Source organism: Rattus rattus, chromosome 9 (genome assembly GCF_011064425.1).
Source record: "Rattus rattus isolate New Zealand chromosome 9, Rrattus_CSIRO_v1, whole genome shotgun sequence".
Classification (NCBI taxonomy): Eukaryota; Metazoa; Chordata; class Mammalia; order Rodentia; family Muridae; genus Rattus; species Rattus rattus.
In genome coordinates, this window is record NC_046162.1 from 56,977,279 (window position 1) to 56,995,372 (window position 18,094).

The 18,094-nt window shown below is 52.1% G+C and overlaps 1 protein-coding gene across 1 annotated transcript in view; it reads right to left on the bottom strand.

Annotated features, from left to right (window-relative positions):
* Window positions 1-9,558: 9,558 nt before the first annotated feature.
* Socs7 (suppressor of cytokine signaling 7) overlaps window positions 9,559-18,094 on the bottom strand; it is a 38,157-nt gene continuing 29,621 nt past the window's right edge. The window contains 3 exon segments of the mRNA XM_032911879.1: window positions 9,559-14,694; window positions 17,058-17,208; window positions 17,642-17,777. Coding sequence (XP_032767770.1) covers window positions 17,088-17,208; window positions 17,642-17,777 — 257 coding nt within the window. The 3' untranslated portion in view covers window positions 9,559-14,694; window positions 17,058-17,087.

Here is an 18,094-nt window from a genome sequence, read left to right on the forward strand (position 1 = left end):
CTGGCACGCAGGCCCGGGCAAACAAGCTTTTGTTGGGTTGGTTGTTTTGTCTTGTTTCTTGAGATGGCCTCACTATGTACCCTTGGCTGCCTGGAACTTACTACTATGCAGACTAGGGGCTGACCTTGAGCTGACAGAGTGCAGCCTGCTGCTGCTTCCCAAGTGCTGAGATTAAAGGTGAGGGACACCACAACCAACGTGTTTTTTAATGGAGTCAGTGGGAATATTATTCAAAAAGATGCCAGCCCCCACCTGCCACCAGGTCCCTGTGGCAGAAATCCCAAGGTGCACACCTTGGGAAGGGAGGCTAAAGACCTCTGGCTAGGTTGGGGCCAAAGGCATTAGGGACTTGCCAAACAGCTGAGGTCCTTAGCCCAGCAACCCTGGATAGAGGCTTGGAGCAGGAGCAGGAGGCTGCAGTTTCCCTGGGTTGATGGTAGTCACAGGGACACCCCCCCCCCGCAAGTGTCACAGCAGGAGGTGTGACATCAGAACTGCCTGCCTGCTAGGAAAACCTATAAGGTGGCACAGAGAGATGAGGACTTGGGTGGGGACTCTGCCCTACAGTAGGGTCCTAACCGTTTGTCATCATCCAGTGAAGCCCCTGGACCATGGACTGAGCACAAGTACTATTCTAAACAATGGCTGCAGGGATGGAGAGATGGCTCAGTGGTTATGAACACTGACTGCTCTTCCAGAGGTCCTGAGTTCAATTCCCAGGACCCACATGGTAGCTTACAACCATCTGTAACGGGACCTAATGCCCCCTTCTGGTGTGTCTGAAGACAGCTACACTGTACTTATATAAATAAATAAATCTTTAAAAAAAAAACAAACAAGCAAGCAATGGCTCCCAAAGGTCATAGAACCTGCTAGAACCTGCTAGCAGGGCTTTGGAACAAGATGGAGGGGAAAGGGATAGAACTGTGTCGAGTGCCGATGACGTCGGATGGTCTTTCCAATCTAATTGCACTTAATCTCCTGAGATCACTGTAGAATGGATATAATTGGGTCCACTGTGTGAATGAGGAAGCAGGTTCAGAGAGGTTAAGTAATCTAAGAGGTTCTCCCAGCTCGGATTCAGGACTCAATCAAAGTCTGACCTTGCTCTCTAGTGTAGGGTACAGTAGGGGCTGAGGAAGATCACACCAGCCGGACCCTTCCTGTTGTAGGGATTCTGTAGTTCTATATGCGACCCAGACTCCACCACCCACCCCACCCTGACCCACGCACCCACATAGGAGGGTCTCTGCCTTCCTTTCAGAGAAGTACAGAGAGTAGAGGGGAGAGGGGACAAGGAAAAAGGACAGAGAGGGAGGGAAGGAGGAAGGAGGAAAGGGGTGGGTAGCTCCTAACTCCCCCCACCCCACCCCCCACACACACACCCTGGACGCTCTGGAAGTCCCCAGCAGCTGCCCCTCTCCTCTTTGGCCCTGAGCCAGCCCTGGGCAGCAGAGGGCAGTCCTCCACTGGGGAGGAAAGGGGGAGGGGCTGGCCACAAGATTGGGGGAACCTGGCAAATCCAGCCCCTGGGAGAGATTCCAGACAGGCTCCCCTTTAGGAAACCCTACATGCCAGAATCCACACATACCAAGCAGACACACCAGGGAGGCTCGTGCACTATAAAAGGATTCTCTGCTTTACAAGAGGGCTCGGCACATGGGAAACTTAAAATAGGAGCTGCTGCAGCTCTGGTTTCTGAAGCACCCCTTACGAACCACCACGGGCTTCAGGCAGCTTGGAGCACAGCCGTTGGCAGAGAGGCTGACAGGGCACTGGACGTAGAGTATCCCAAGATCTTAGACGTGTCAGGCTGGCACAGATCATAGCAACCACACCCATCACAAGGGAGTGCCTACATCTGGAAGGCCCCAGGCTGAGTAGTCTTGCTCTTCCACAGAGGCCACCCCTCTCTATAGCTGGCAGCTCTCACAGTGGCCTGGAGACACACATCCCAGGCTTGCCAGCAGCGCTCAATGGAGCCAGCCCAGGAGTCCTATTGGTCAGAAGCCAGGTTCATACATCTACTCCTGTAACACCGGCATAGGGGACCCAGCCAGATGAGGCCCGTCCTTTGGGAAAGGGGAAGAAGATGACAGCAGAAAAGCTAGAACAGGCAGATGCTGGAGTGAATAGGTCACCTGGAGGAGTACTTGGGTGGGGCTGAAGAGACAGGAAGTAGTGGCGGCCCTTGCCTCCCTTCCCCCCTTCGAAAAAAATGGAGGTGAAATTCATATAGCATAAAACTGATTTTTACTAGAGAACTCAACGGTATTTAGTGACCCCCCCCCTTTTCTGGTGTTTCCATCAGTATTCTGTAGTAATAACTGAGGGGATGTGTCCCCTTCCCCCTACCAGGCCTGTTTGCTTGGGGAGCTGCCACTGGCCATTTAAATTAAGGCCAAGATGCCAAACAGACCTAGAGACTAGAGCAACCCATGACCCCGCCCCAAATCTCAGAGAGCAGCCTGGGAAAGAAAATCAGAACACAGGATGCTTCTCAGCCTCCCAGAATTTAGGGTCATCCATCTACTGACTTTTCATCATCATAGGTAGCCCATGCCTGAACCCCTCTGCAACAGTGCGGGGGAACCTGAGCTCACTAGAAGGGAAGAGACCTTAAGAGGCCAGGACCTCACACCAAGCAGCTGAAAGAAGCCCGTAGCAGGGACAAGATGGTTATAGGGGGCAGGTTCAGCATTTCCAGGCACATCTAGTGACAGAAAAGCCAACTCTACCACTCCAAACCCCACCCAAGGACCCCAAAGAAACAGCATGGCCGGGAGCATCGTGGACACTCCACCCCCACCCGTTGCTGCCCCTCTTAGAGCCAGGGCTGTGAGTCAAAATCTGAGCCTCCTACTCACTGGCCTGACTGGCCAGGCTCGGAGGTGGGGGTCGGGAGTCGGGAGAGTATGCAGAGTGACAGCTCTAGCAAGGGGCCTTTCCCTGGCCACTAAGCCTAGCCCACACCCCAGTCCCATGCCAGGAACCTGGGTAAGAGGCAAGCAACCGCCCACCTGGCCAGAGCTGCAGTGCTGCATTTGGGGCGCATGTGGCGAGCCTAGCCTTCTAGCCCACCCCATCTTCTCACTGTCATGAAATGGTGGCAGCAGTTGCTGCAGCTGCTGTAACTGGGAGAAGAGGCAGACAGGCTGGGAGAAGTCCCTTGACACGTAGGGGGAAGGGCCGCTGTATCTTTAAGTCCCACTGGAGGGTGGGGACCTGGGGGACAACGGAGTTGTATGGCCACCTTTCCATAGAGCCCGTGTCCCCTCAGCCCTAGGTTTAGCGAGCAAGGTCTAGGGGCTTCCCTTCCCGACTGGAGATGGGGGCTTCTAAATGAAGGGAGGAGGTGCAGAGTGTACCCTCTGCGCGTGCTTCCCTGGTTATCAGCGATGGGGGAGTGCCCCGAGAGCGCGCCGTGTGCAAGTGTGCACCAGCTCGGTGTCTCTCGGCCCCATCCCTCTCCTCCAGCTCAGCCCCGCCCCGAGCTCCCGCGCCCGCACCCCTCCCTCGTGGTCCGGCCCTCGCTCCCGCCTCGCCCACCCTCGCCGGGTCACCGCGCCCGCTGCCCTGGTTTTCAGACACGCGCCCGGATCCGGCATCCGCTGACCTGCTCCATGCTGTGACCGCTATGCCGTCCTCCGCGAGCCGGCCCCAAGGGGCGCAGGGGGCGGCAGCCCCTCCATGCACTCTGGCCCGGCAGCTGCACCCGGCGACCGCGAGCCACGCCAGGAGCGCCTGGACTCCACCGCCCCAGCCCTCCCCGCCCCGGGCTCCGCCCCGCCGCAGACTCCGCCTCTTCGCGGGCTCCGCCGTCTCCCCCAGCCCCGGTGGGGGCCGCGTTCCACGAGCTCACACTTCGCACCCGCAGGCACCCGCTACCAGCTGCGCGGAGTCTCGCTGACACACACAGTGCATCCCGGGGCCTCACACATCCAGGGTCTTTTCCTGTCCCCACATCCAGAGCTGCCTGTCTTGGGGTCTCCTCAATGGGGAGAAGACTGGGCTCCAAGGGAAGAAGCTCGCCACTTTCCTGAGGCTAGTCAAGAGGGCCCCACCTCTCCTTTCACAAGCTCCAGAAAGGAGTTTGGCCAAGGGAACCAAGAAGCTTGGTGGCAGAGCTGACCCGATGACCCAAATGGCAATGGGCCACTTAAAGAGATTGAAAGCCTGCAGACCTACCTACGGGATTGCTGAACACAGGCAGGCACTGTGCCGCTCCACAGGGTGATGGCAGCGAGGACAGACAGGGGTAGTTCCTTATTGCCAAGGTTCAGCCTTTCTGTAAATGTGCCCTAAGGACCTTTGGCTGGGGTACGGGGGTGGGGAGCAGGGATGGATGGAGATTCCTGTCGCCCACCCAACATGCCATGCTCCAGCCATGTGCCAACCCTGTTTACCCTCTACCAAGAAGGGGTTTTTGAACCCCAGATGATGATGCCCACCAACCCTGGTGATAAGTGTCAGTGACTCCTCTCTTTGGCAACCAAAACTAAGGTGTCCCTTGTCACAGACAGAACAGGACCAAACTGAGACAGACATCACATGAATAGGCATAGATGAAGTGGGCGTTCTGCCCCAAGAAGAGAGTGGAGTCCAGAGAGGACAGGGAGGCCATTCACCTGCCCTGAATGCAGTAGTGGGCTTCCTAATATTCATATGCAGCAGCTGGCTGATGATGAACAAGCCAGAGTCCAGGCTGACAAGAAACCGGTCTCACATTTCTCACCCAGTCCTCCTCTCTGGGTCAGGCACCAGAGGGTGAGGGAGAAGGGAGTGGGAGCTAAAATGGAGAGTTAAGACCTCAGCCTATCAGACAAAGGGGGCTTTATAGGCTGGAGTGTGGAGGGCCTATGGGGGCAGGGAGACCCGAGGGAGCAAGGATTCTGCTGGTTTATTTGGTATTGCAGTTGGACTCTCCAGCCCCTCCCATGCCTCTATACTGCAGGATATGAGGAGATTTGCTCCGAGGTTAGCAGTAGGGTCCCAGAAGCGACCCAATTCCTGGCTAGCCCTGGCACCCCCCCCAGGTACTCCCCACCCAGCTAATTGTGGCCTCTCTCAGATTCACTGCCATGCCATCTAGGTGGCCTCACAGCCCCTGTCTGCTACCCGAGGGCCCTGCTGGCTGCCTGGGGAGAGAGGGCAATCTTGGGGAGTGTCACAAGGCTATGGGGTCAATGGATCCTTTGTCCCTTTATACGAAGTCTGTCCTAGCCTAAAAAGACAGGAGTGTCAGCGGGCAAGCATGCCCCCCCCCACTGACCTCTCCCAGACCCTGGAGGAGCTGGACTCTGGTTGCAGAAGCCAGACTGTGTTCTTTCCTGCTGGCCTCCCTCTCGTTCTCTTGAAATGGCCAGGAAATGGAAGCAGGGTAGCAGTAGCCACCCATTTCCAAGCTGCTGCTTGCCCAGTGCTTTGCAAGGTCTATCCCTAAATGTGCAGGTCTGGCTCTGAGAAATAGAGTCCTAGTAGCCAAATTCGTGCCAGCTTGGTTGTGAAAGCCTAATGTCAAATTCCCAATACACTCCAGAGCCGGGCGAGGTGGCACAAACCTTTAATCCCAGCCACTCGGGAGGCAAAGGCACTGGGATCTCTGAGTTTGAAGCCAGCCTGCTCTACAAAGGGAGTCCCAGGCCAGCCAGGGCTATGAAGAGAAACCCGGTCATGGAGAAAACAAGCAAACTACTTCCCAACTCTCCTCCCACGTTCTGAACACCATAGAAAGATTTATAAGAAGTCCTTATAACGAGAAGGACCGGCACCGTTTACCGTCTCTGCCTAGCCTTTGGGGTCAAGGCTACTAGTCTAGCCCTACTAGTCCAACTAACTTCCTGAGCGGAGGCAGTGGGGGCGAGGGTGGAGGTGGAGGAGCCGTGGTAGGGGTGGGGTGAGGTGCACCTCTGGACACACTTGTACCTTTCACACCCTGCCTAAGCCAGAACCTGCAGCACTACCAGAGGGATGGAGCAGTGGGGAACCAGGCTGACACAGCCAGGTTCTCAGTAGGTAGCCTACATTAGTTCTTTGCTCAAATTAAAAGACAAGAAGGCACCCTTGTCTCTTGAGTGTGCTGGGCACTCCACCACCCCTTTGGCTTTCTTACATTTTAGACAAGGTCTCACTATGTAACCCAGACTGGCCTCAAACCCACTATGAAGCTAAGGCTGGTCTTGAACTCATAGCACCTCCCCCTGAAGCTCTGAGCACTAGGAATGCAGGCATGAGTCACTATTCCCAGCGTCAAGCCCCCTTTTAAAGAAAATGTTCACGTCTGGTCAGCATGGAATTTTCCAACTGTCTCTTGGTCATGCTTCAAGTCTGTCTAAAGGAAAACACACCAAGATTCAGGACCCAGGTCTGCCTGAGTGGCCCTGTGGTCTTGTATTGTCACCTCTCTGCACTCTGGCAGAAGACAGGTGACAGTGGCCCGCCCCCCACAGAATTGAAGATTATGCAAAAATATGGGCAGGAAGCTCTAGGTCCACACGAATGAACCACAGATGCTTCATACTTCCTACCAGGGTTGAATTCATTCAGCTTATGTTATTTTTAGCTTTAAAAGCAAGAGAACGTTTCTGACCTTGTCACTCAGTTCTGATAGTCCGTATCCTGCTATGCCACCTGGTGTTGCTTTTTTGAGGACCACAGTGATACAGCCTACTCTGCCTTCTTCCCTCTAATAGGGAGGAGAGAGCCCTGAAGGAGAACGGAGGGCGGCCTGGGAGGGAGTGGAAGGGATGAGCTAGGGAAGAGGCTGCGCTCCGGCACCTGCTCTCATTGAGAACAAAGCCAGGCATGATGCAATCTGGCCCGGTGCAGCTGAGGCTGCCAGGCCTGGAGAGGGAAGTGCGTGTCAGTCGGGGAAGGTGGCAGGCACCAGAGTGTACACAGGTGCCCCTGGACATCTGACCCCATCCCGAGCCTCGCCCCCTTCATTTGACTACTGGATCCCTCCTAAAGCCCTTCACTCTCCTGGCCCCTCCCCAAATCCTTGCATCTGCTTCCTAGGCAGGAACCCTGACATGACGCAATGAAGACCTCACTACAAGCCGCCTTCTCCCCTAGGCGAGGGCTAGGCAAGAGAGTTGCACAGGCCCTGTTGACCTTCCCCAGCAGGCCTCTGGTGCCTGCTGTCTCTTGTCTTAGAGACAAGAGGGCAAATCCTCCAGAGGAGGAGGGGAGCGAGGCTGGGGGAAACCCAAGCGCCTGCACAGAACAACACATATTTAGAGAATTACACAGAATCCTAAGACGATACCAAGCCCGGCAGGGTCCCAGCATCTGTCATTGGCCATCGTCAAGCCGGGAGGTGGGGGGCAAGCTGTGATGGTGGCACCCACCACAGGGTAGGTCTCAGCTCTATATACCGCCAGCGAGTATAAAAAAACACCGCTCTCCCTGAATCTTAGAAAGGGATTTTGTTCCTCGAGTCCGGTAGAGGATTTGGGACAAGCCAGGGTCCCCGACTAGCCAAGGAGAAATCTGGCCACAGAAGAGGACTGGAGAGACTGGGAATATTTATCCCAGCTTCACCCATCCCAGACTGCAGCTGGGTGACTTGGCTTAGAACAGCCACTAGGTGGCAGAAGAAGCTCGAAGGCTCATTCGGCTACGCCCACTCTTCCTCTCAACCTCGCCGTCGCCCCCGCGCCCCGCTACTCCCCGCCGCCACGCGCCCCCAGCTCCAGGAGGACGTCGCCTCGGAATTCCTTTCCCTGTTGAGGGTTCACTGCCCAGTTCAATTTGGCCAACCACAGCCTGGATTGTTAGAGGTAGAAGCTGGCATCCACTAGGTGCATCAGAGATGGGCGTGCCTTGTCCTGATCACGCCTCTCTACCACTACCTAGGAAATCCAACCGGGTGTCAGGGGAGTTCAGAGGTTGGCACAGGGATTGATTGCAGCCTAAAGACTCATATCCAGCCTGAGACCTGTCTTGCCACACTCCGCTTCTTCTCTTCCAGCCTTCTCACACATGCTGGATTGATTCTCTAGCCAGAAGGGCCCAGAACCCTTCCTGTGCTTGCTTCCAGTCCAACATGGTTTCCATCCCAACTTCTTAATTCCTTTCCCTCTCTGTCTGACTTGTACTCTGTAGTGTATGTGCGGGATGGGGTGAGCGAGGGGCGGTCAGAGGGCAGTTTTCAGAAGTCAGTTCTCTCTTTTAGTCATGTGGCCTCCAGGTTCCAGGTCCACCAAGTCCCCATTTAGATTCCAAAGATTGAACTCAGGTTGTCTTGGCAACAAGTACCTTTACTTGGTAAACCATTTCACAGGCCCTTACATGTGGTTTTAGAAGGTTTGGGTTTTGGGGAGGAGGGGGTGTTTTGTTTTTTAGGCAGGGAGTTACTGTGTAGCTCTGGTTGACCTTGACCTCACGAGAGATCCACCCACCTCTGCATCCTGAGTGCTGGGATTAAAGGAGTTTTATTAAGATTTATGTATATGAATGTTTTCTCTGCATGTATGTATCTGTACCAGGTGTGTCTGGTGTCCAAGGAGGCCAGAAGAATCAGACACCCTGGAACTGGAGTTACAGATGGTTCAGAGCCACCATGTGGGTGCTGAGAACCCAAACCTGGGTCCTCTGCAAGAACAAGTGCTGTTAGCCACTGAGCCATCTTTCCTGCCCCTAGGAAGTTGAAAGAATGGGAGGAAGCTGGAGAGATGGCTCAGTGGTTAAGAGCACTGACTGCTCTTCCAGAGGTCCTGAGTTCAATTCCCAGCAACCACATGGTGGCTCACAACCATCTGTAATGGGATCTTATGCCCTCTTCTGGTGTGTCTGAGGATAGCTATGGAATGAATGAATACATACATACATACATATATATATATATATATATATTGAATGGGAGGAAACAGGAGGCAAGACCTCTTGGGGAATTGTTGAAACTGTTTGGATAAAAAGGGAAATGCCTGGCCAGGTGGTGGTACACACTTTTATGGAGGTAGAGGCAGGCAAATCTCTGAGTTCAAGACCAGCCTGGTCTACAAAGCAAGTCCCAGGACAGTCAGGGCTCTACACAGAGACTCTGAGAGGTCCTTCTGTGATTAGCCTAGAGAAGCAGCTTCCCAGAGAATCCAGCAGGAAACCTGCAGACAATTTCCAGGTAGCACACTGGCCCCTGAAGCAGGAAGCAGGATAAGAGGGAGAAGGCAGGTAGGGGTTAAAATGGTTCCCAGAACCACCAGGCATTAAGACCCTAGAGCTGGGAGGGCAAAGCTGAAAAAGCAAGGAAGCCTTGCAATCAGCTTCCCCAGGATGGCTGCTGTCACAGTAAAATGTGCCAGTCCACAATGAGCCACTGCTCACCCAGACAGAAAGGCTCTAGGTACCTGCCCACCTTCCCTAAGGCTCTCTGGAGTGCTCCTGCACTTCCTAGGGCAGCTCTGGGCAGTCTTTAGAATTCCCAACAACCCTGCTTTAGAGACCGCACTGGGCGCTCTGCATGGCTGCCAGTGCGGGAGGGCGGGGAGGGGACACCCCATGCCTGACTGAGAGTGAAGAGCCAGGAGAGACTGAAAAAACACAAAGCCAAGCAACAGATCATTTCTAAACATTTTTATTTCAAATCTCTTTTCATCCCTCCCCAAAAAGACATGGGTCGGTACAGCAATCATAAAAAGGAGATACAAACACAAGAGTCAAATGTCTCCCGCACTGACACTTACAAAAAACCGGGAATTATACACAGGGTTTCCAAACAGGACCTGCAGCAGCTACTAATGTCCCTTTACAAGAGTCACACATGCCTATTAGTACAGTATTTACAGACACCCCACTCTGGAACTAATCTACAGGGACATCCCAACACCCACCCCTCTATGCCCAGAAAAATACCAAAACACACCCAAAGTGCATTTGTTTGTTTATATCAAAACATCTCTCCCTCTCCCCAGCCCACCCCAGCCCCACCCCCATTGAAGATTGGCCTGCAAGTCTATTTTAACCATTTAGTTATTTTTTATACTTTATGAAAATAAATTATACAGCAACTATTTTAATAAATTAAGCACAGAGGGAGAATAAAGGAGGAAACTAAATGGGAAGACAAAAGCCAGGCCACACTTTGGCTAGGAGGGCAGGGGTGGCTTAGCAGGACAGAGTGGTTGTGGGGGTACGGCTCCCCGGTGGTGAAGATCCCCCAACCACTGAGTCCAGACTGACACCCCTCAGCACGGAGTTTCTGAAAAACCACCAGAATGCACAGCAGGGCCTGTGCCATGCAGCACCGGGGCGGGCATCCTAATGTCTGGCCTACCCAGAGCGGAGCCTGGACCTTGCCTGTCCCTCTTGGGAGCACCAGGGATGGAGGAGTGGTCAGATCAGCCCATTGCCCACTGAACACAGCAGGGGTCACACCCAAGTGGGCTGAAGAAGAGTGTCTTGTTTTCCCTATCTGTCTCCAGGAGCAGCTGCCGTCGCAGTCCAGCTGCGAGCCATGTTGCTGTCTGCCCGGCTGCTTGTTGCTCCTTGATGCCTCTTGGCACTATGAGGAGGGATCAGTGGGGCAGGGAGCAGCTCCAGGGACTCTCTAAAACCCTCTCAAGATGAATGGAGTGAAGGCATGTCACAAACTCAGCATGCAGGATTGGCTTTCTGGGAGGTAGATGAAGTGGGAAGGGACAGGACAAAGGACAGAAAGACAAGAGGGACACCAAAACTAGGTGACCCCTACCTAGGACACCAGGAAGCAATGAAAGACCAAGGACACATGAAATCTGCATGTAAAGAAAGGTCCCTTTCTCTGGCAGATTACAGAATCAGTTCTCTATTTTCAACTGCAGTATCACGTCTCCTGAGCCCTCTCAGTGATTAAACCCAATCTCACTCCCAAGATGTTGTTCCACTTTTTCAAGGAAGGCCCCATCACACTGTACTGACACACTGAAGCAAAGGGCTCCAATGCCAAAACAGACGGGTGGCCATGGGGACTGGCAGGCGTGACTCTTGTGGCCCAATAATTCTACAGCTATCATAAGGGGCACACCTTTCTTTCTTTTTTTTTTCTTTTTTCTTTTTTAATAAAAAAAGTTTTACTCCCCAGGAGCAAATAAATCATTTTGAACTACTGATAAACACTGCTGCAGTGAAAAGAAAGATGGCTACATGTATGCAATAGCACAGATTTAGTGTAAGGACAGCTGTGTTGATGACTGGAAATAAAAACCATGTATCCACTCCCCTCTCCCCACAAAGCAAACCAAGAGGGTTCCCATAGGGAAAATGTCTAACTCACGCTCTTCCCTCACACAGTGGGCATTGCCATTCTCTTGAAGTGGAAAGTGGGTCCTAGTCCCCACTAGTGGAAATGGTCCCACACCCCAACCACAGACAAGACTGGACAAACGAGGGCACACGCTCACGCGGAATTCTAGACCTGTGTGGCTCTTTCCATCTCTCTGACCTGGCCTCCCACTCCTGGGCTCAAAGGTAAGGGAAAAGCAACAAGGGAAGGGGAGGGAGGAAGCTCTTGCCTGGGGAAGTTTTCCTGTCCCTACTTCCTACTGGCTTCAAGCAGGCATGAGCAAGGCTGAAAGGGTGGCTCCCCGGGGCCCTTGTAGGGCTGTACTCCGATTATTTCCTTTTCCTCAGGGACCTGCATCAGAGGGTCTGTGTAGCCATCCTATCACTCCCTGCTTGGCCTCAGAGGCTGGCACTGCTATCCACGTTTACTTCACCTTGGTACTAGACCACAATCAAATCAGGACAGGTGGCCTCACAGCCAAGCTCCTGCTCCCTCATGCCTACACTGCCAGCACAGACACACATTTCAAGTAACCACAGGTTGCAGCAGTAGTTGTCACGAGCTTACATCGACATACCCGTCTTGAGGAAGGTTACAGTAGATCAGTTATGAGTGAAGGTTTACAGGCTGAGTCTGGGAGTAGTAACACCCCCAACCACACCTCAGAAAGCCACAGCAGGTCTCTAGAAGTAACTGCCTTTCCTTTCCAGTTTGTGACTGGCACATAACCACCAAAGACAAGTTGAGTCCCCTCTGCAGACTGCATTTCCATTAGCACTGCCCAACCATCAGCAAAAGCTGAAAGGCCAGTGCCCTCTGGCCTTGCTCCTGCCCCCTTCTCCCCCAGCCTGCAGCACACAGTGCAGTCAGCAGCTCGACTGCTCTCCCCAATTGCTCATTCCTTCTAACAAGACCTCCTGGGCAGCAGGCCAGGCCTCCTAGAGCTGTCTCCACACTGCTGTTTTGCAGCTCATCCTGCAGAGGGAGGGTCAGGCCAGCTGCCTGTGACTGGAATATCAAGGCTCATAAACACAGTGCAACACACTTTCCCAGGACAGAAAGCGTGAGGCCGCCATGCTCTGGAGCAGGTCTGCTTCGCACCTGACTCTAGAAATTCTCCACAGGGAACCCCAGGACTAGAGAGGTGTTTCCTGACTTCTGGCCTTGTCCTCCACCACACCCTCATTCCCCTTAGCCTTCAGACCTGTCCAGCCACTAGGAAGTTTCTGTCAAGCAGAACTCTGATGCCGTTGATCTAAGGCAGCTGCACACTTGCCACACATTTCTGCTCTGTACTTTAGTTTGAGTCTCTGTCACAGTGTCCTCACCTACAACCCAAAGCCTTATCACCAGAGCTCTCCTAGAGCTACCTGTGGTCTACCCTGATCATGCCGCTCGATCTGAAGATGGTCCTTGACGGTCTGCTCCAATGAAGCTGCTCCAGCCCCTTCTTGGGCAACAGTCACCTTACAGTTCCCTCGGGGCAGGGGCTTGTCTTCTACCTCACATGTCCTTCCACACTACTTAGCTCAGAGCCATGCAAACAATGCAAACACGGGTTGACAACTAATTCTTATATAATGGGCAGCTGAAATGGGAGAACGAACCTCTGAACTGCAAACATTAAGAAGACCTCTATGGACTCTGGATTTTGGGCTCCATTACAGAATGGCCTTTTCTATAAGATGACAAGTGTCCTGTACCCTCCAGAGGCGGAACTTGCAGGTGTGCCAGTCTCCGAATGGTGACCTTATGATGTTAGGGGTCCCATGAGACACGTCAGAAGTGAGCTGGACTAACACGTACACAGTTCATTCTGGGTCTCATTTCTTTACAGCCAGCTGCGAAAGCACACCTCTGTGTTTAGCTCAAGGAGGAGGAAGGTGACTCCCTGCACAGAGGGAGCACACAGGCCACTTTCCAGATAAGACAGTTTTCTAAGTTACTTAGACACAAGACTTCACTCCTACCATCAGGAACCCCAAAACTGATGATATTTACTTTGTCTTCTGAGGCACACAAGTAGAGGGAACTTAAAGGCCATCACATGGAACACTACAGGGTTGGGAGTAATGAAGACCCACCAGCCCCACTGTCTGTCTTGAGTAGCTCTGTAGAACAGCAAACTTATGTGGCCCATGGCTGGACTCGGCCAGTTTCAGACCAGACTACTCAAGCACCAAAGTCCTTCCCTTCTTCCACATCCATCTCAAAGGCAGGTTTCAAACTAGCATCTGACAGGTTCCCAGTGAGAAAGACAGCGGGGTCTGACGCAGGACATGTCTGGGTTGTGAGAACGAACACAGGGAGATGAAGGAGCCCTTGCCACCTCCACCTCAGGGGTGGGGTGACACAGAGCAGCCTATCATCATAAGATGCCATGCCTTTTCTGCACGACAGAAATCCTGTTAAGGCTGAGACATGCAGGCTCCTCTAGGAGCACCATAGCTGTTTCTCAACTCCTCCACATTTCCTCACTAGCTGACAGGCAGGGTAACACTGACTCCTTAGCTGTGGGCATGCTTTGCCACAAAGAATCTGGAAGCATGCTCCAGGGTGAGGTTGCTGATGGTTGGGGGGGAAGCCTTGGCAGCCTAGGATTGGAGCTCTGAACTGGCCACATGACAAGAAAACACCACTGTCTGCACAGCTGGCAGAAGCAGCAGGAGTGTTGGTTTGACCAAAGTGAAATAAATACACAGTTACTGAGGGTAAGGGACTGAGGATGGAGGGAGAACTAGGTTTGCCTCAGGTCACTGAGCTTAAGGAATTTAGTCAACAAAATGCACACCAATTCCATGAGAGGCAATTGTGGAATCAGGTTTGTTAAACCTTGAAAGGAAAGGAGCAGGAGCCAGCAGTCCTCGGCAAACAGAACGAGCAGTTCCTCGTGAACAGTTCCTCTCTCACTTGCCACCCTTCTCTCATCTCCTGGTGAAGCTGGAGATGAGAATCAGACACCTTTCCCCAGAAACTTCCAACTTCCTTCTTCTGGACTTCTCTGGCTTCCCCCGCCCTTCCTCCAGGTTCATGGGAAAAGAGCCTCAATGCTGCCTTTGGCACCAGCTGAACAACCAGCCCCCCTCGTCCCACCTTTCGCTTGACCTGTTCATCCCCAATACCATTTTCATTTCAATGGGTATAGACCCCAGCTGCCTTCCACTGAGAACGTAAATACTAAAACAAACGTCTGAAAAGAAACAGTGTTAAGACTTCTTCCAGTTTTCCAAGGAGCTTATCTAGTCCTGGGGTTCCTGGGGCTGGGGAGTGGGGAGCCCCACTTGGAGGATGGTTGTGTGCTTCTTCCAAGCCCCAGGGATACAGGGGACCAAAGTCTGTGCCGAGAGTCACAACCCTTTCTTCTCTTTCTTCCAGATTCTTCTTTTGTGGTAGCTTCATTTGGTTCTTCAAACTGGAGCCTGTCGATCAAATGCCTAGGTAAAAAGGGAAAGAAACATCACAGAACAGTTCCAACAGAGTAGCAGACCCACAGGGAGGGGAAGGAGGACGACGAGCCACTGTGGGTGGGAGAAGATCAGCTCCAAAGCAGAAGGGCAGCTCAACAACCACTGCTTCCGGAGACACCGAACAGTGGATGTGGCAGTTGCCTCTGTTCATTTTGGGCCTTGTTCAGTCCCATGGTCACAAAAAACAAACACTCTTCCATGGGAAAATTCCCTAAGGACGTCTCTCAGTGCCCTGAGTTAGCATGTTTCAGTCTGATCGTGCCCTCACTCCCACATGATGCGGTTTGGAGCCCCCAACCCAAGGCCTTCTGAATGTCTGAATGTGCTCTTATTGATGTGGGTTTCCTCCAGGGCACAGCACTCACAGAAGTCACGTTCTAACTAACGGGTCTTATCACTTCTCAGGAGGGAGCTGGATGGACAGCTTGGCGGCTAAGAGTCCTCACTGCATTTGCAGAGGAACTGGGCTTGGTTCCCAGCACCCATAAAATGGCTCATGAACCCCTGTAACCTGTGCTTATATATGCACACACACACCCCAACACACAACTAAAATTTAAAAAAAATCTTAGGGGGGTTGGGGATTTAGCTCAGTGGTAGAGCGCCTGCCTAGCAAACGCAAGGCCCTGGGTTCGGTCCCCAGCTCCGAAAAAAAAAGAAAAAGAAAAAAAAAAATCTTAGAAAGCAAAAACAAAAAACCTAGCTAGATTCTGCCAGCACAGAGGTGTGTATGGTGATGGATGCAGGCAAGACAACCAGGAGCTCATCAGACTCTGTCAAAAGTAAATAAATAAATAAATAAATAAATAAATAAATAAATAAATAAATAGAGTTGCATGAAGGCTCCAGCCTGGAAAGCCTGGTGACTTGAATTTGATTGCCAGAATCCATGAAGAAGTGGAAGGAGTGAACTGACTCCATAAGCTGTCCTGATCTCCACATTTGCACAGTACTGCGATCACCAGTGACAATAACGATCCCCAACACAGACCAGTATCAGGACAAACCACAGGCCCCAAGTAGACCTCAGCAGGGCAGTGGGGAAATGGCTCTGACGTGAGCAAGTCAATTCCTCACTCCTTCTTTTTCTTTTTCATTATGTGTACGCGTCTGTGTGGCACCAGGGAAGCCTGCTGAATCCTCAAGTTATAGAAGGGTGTTAGGTGCGGGACATGGGTGCTGGAACTGAACTCAGGTCCTGGGCAAAAGCAGCATGTGCTCTTACCTGCTGCTGAGCCGTTCTCCAGACACATTCATTCATTCATTCATTCATTCATTCATTCATTCTCTCTCTCCCTCCCTTCAACCTTCTCTTCCTCCCCCTACTCCATTTTGTTTTTGTGGTGGTGGTAGGGGGATTTGAAACGGTCTCATGAAGCTGGCCTCAAACTTGCTATGGTGCAAGGCTAGCCTTGAACTCTGATCCTATAGCTTCCACTTCCTCAGTGCAGGGATGACAGGTGTGTGCCACCATGCCCAGTCTAATTTATTCTTTTGAACACTTACTTTGTGGTGGCTAAGAAAAGACAGGCTGCTTTTTCTCATCCCCATCTCAAGCTGGGTGCCTTGGAGAAACTCTTACTACAATGCACGCCTTTTGAAAATAAAGGTGTTCATGAGCTCCTTTAAGTTTATCTCCCTACTGGGCTCTTGCTTTCCATATCGTACATGCAGTGTTCTGCAGATGAGCTGAAGCAGACATTCCCAGGCACATTGTGTCCGCCTCACTTGTGCTCAGTGATAAGCCTGCAGCCTCTAGATGACCCTCTTTGCTGCCAACTCCCGAGTGCTAGGATCACAGGTATGACATGCTCAGTTTGGCAAAGAAAACAATTTCTGAGTAGTAACTAGGAATCAAACTTAGGGCCTCATGAGTGCTAGGCAAGTATCTCCTACTGAAATATATCCCCAGCTCCCGCTTTAGTTTAGTTTGAAGTAGGATCTGACTAATAAACGACTCGAGTCCAATCTGTCGCTCAGAAAGGCTTGGCTTGACAAACACTCTGTAAGGCTGCAGTTCTCAGCCTTGGTGTGACCCCTTTGGCAAACCTTTATCTCCAAAAGTGCTTTTGTTATGGTTCTTAACAGTAGCAAATTTACAATTATGAAGTAGCAACAAAATTGTGCGGTTAGAGGTCAGCACGACATCACGGGAACTGTATGAAACACTGCACACTAGGACAGCGGAGAACCACTGGCTTAAGGCCTCCATGACTGTTGTGTTTTTTTCTTCAAATGAAGTGATGTACCTGTCAGAGAATCAACTATCAGACGAATTTATGGATCAGGAAGTAACCTAGTGCCTAGGCAAAGAGGCAGGGTGTTCCTACCTTCGTGTTCAACAGCAGGGGCCCTCGCTGCTACGTGGAAGGCTCAACCTCTTGCTTCTGTTTGGAAATGAGCTGTGCCTCCTTTAGGGACAGGTACACCTCTTCCTGAGGATCATAGTAGTAGAACTTTCGAATGTAAGAGATCAGAGGTCTGTGAAAAACAAGGAGACAGAGTGTACCATCTACAGGGGCATTTCTCAGGAACTGTGACTACTGTTTCCTTAAGAAAACCATCTCTTCCTGAGCCCTCCTCCCTTCTCCCTCTTCATATGGGTATGACTGCTGAGCAGCCATTGCCAACGTGACAGAATTCTCACCTTCCCATCCGCACACACTTCTGCCTCTCTCACTCTGCTGCACCGCACTCTGCCCACAGCCTGCAGAATGCGGCCAGCACACACATCTTCCTCCCTTTTGCTGCAATGCCACAGCTCTTAGAGTTAAGTGCTAAGACATATAAGATCGGAAGAACACTGCCTACAAACGTTTTATGCCAGGCTTGGCCTCTGGGAGAACTTGCAGGCTTCAGAGGATTTCTATTTCTAATTCGCCCGCCCCCACCCTAGCCCGAGAACCCACTGTACTTAGGCAGTGGCAGATCCGGGATGTGATCTATTCGGACAAGCTGCCGGATCCGGAATCTGCACAGATGCTGGAGGGACTTGACGTTGCTGAACCTGGACACCGGGTAGAGCAGCTGCACTGGAGTCGGCGGCAGTCCTTCAAGAATAAACCAAGGAAACACTCAGAACAACGAAGCTAACTCCAGCTCCCAGAGGAAGAGCTACAGGGTGTCACAGGGCTATTTTAGAGTTCATGTATATACTGTGTGTGTAAAGCCCCTCACAGAGGGCTGTTGACAACCCTGTGAGAGCACCACTACCACATTTTACCCAAGGGAGCGTTGTGTTCTCTGATAGCCTCCCAAGCAACATTTTGGTTCATTTTTTTTCCATGCAGGATCTTGTTACCTAGCACAGACCCTGAGACTTACTATGTAGACAGCCTCAACCTAAAGCAATGCTCCTGCTTCAGCT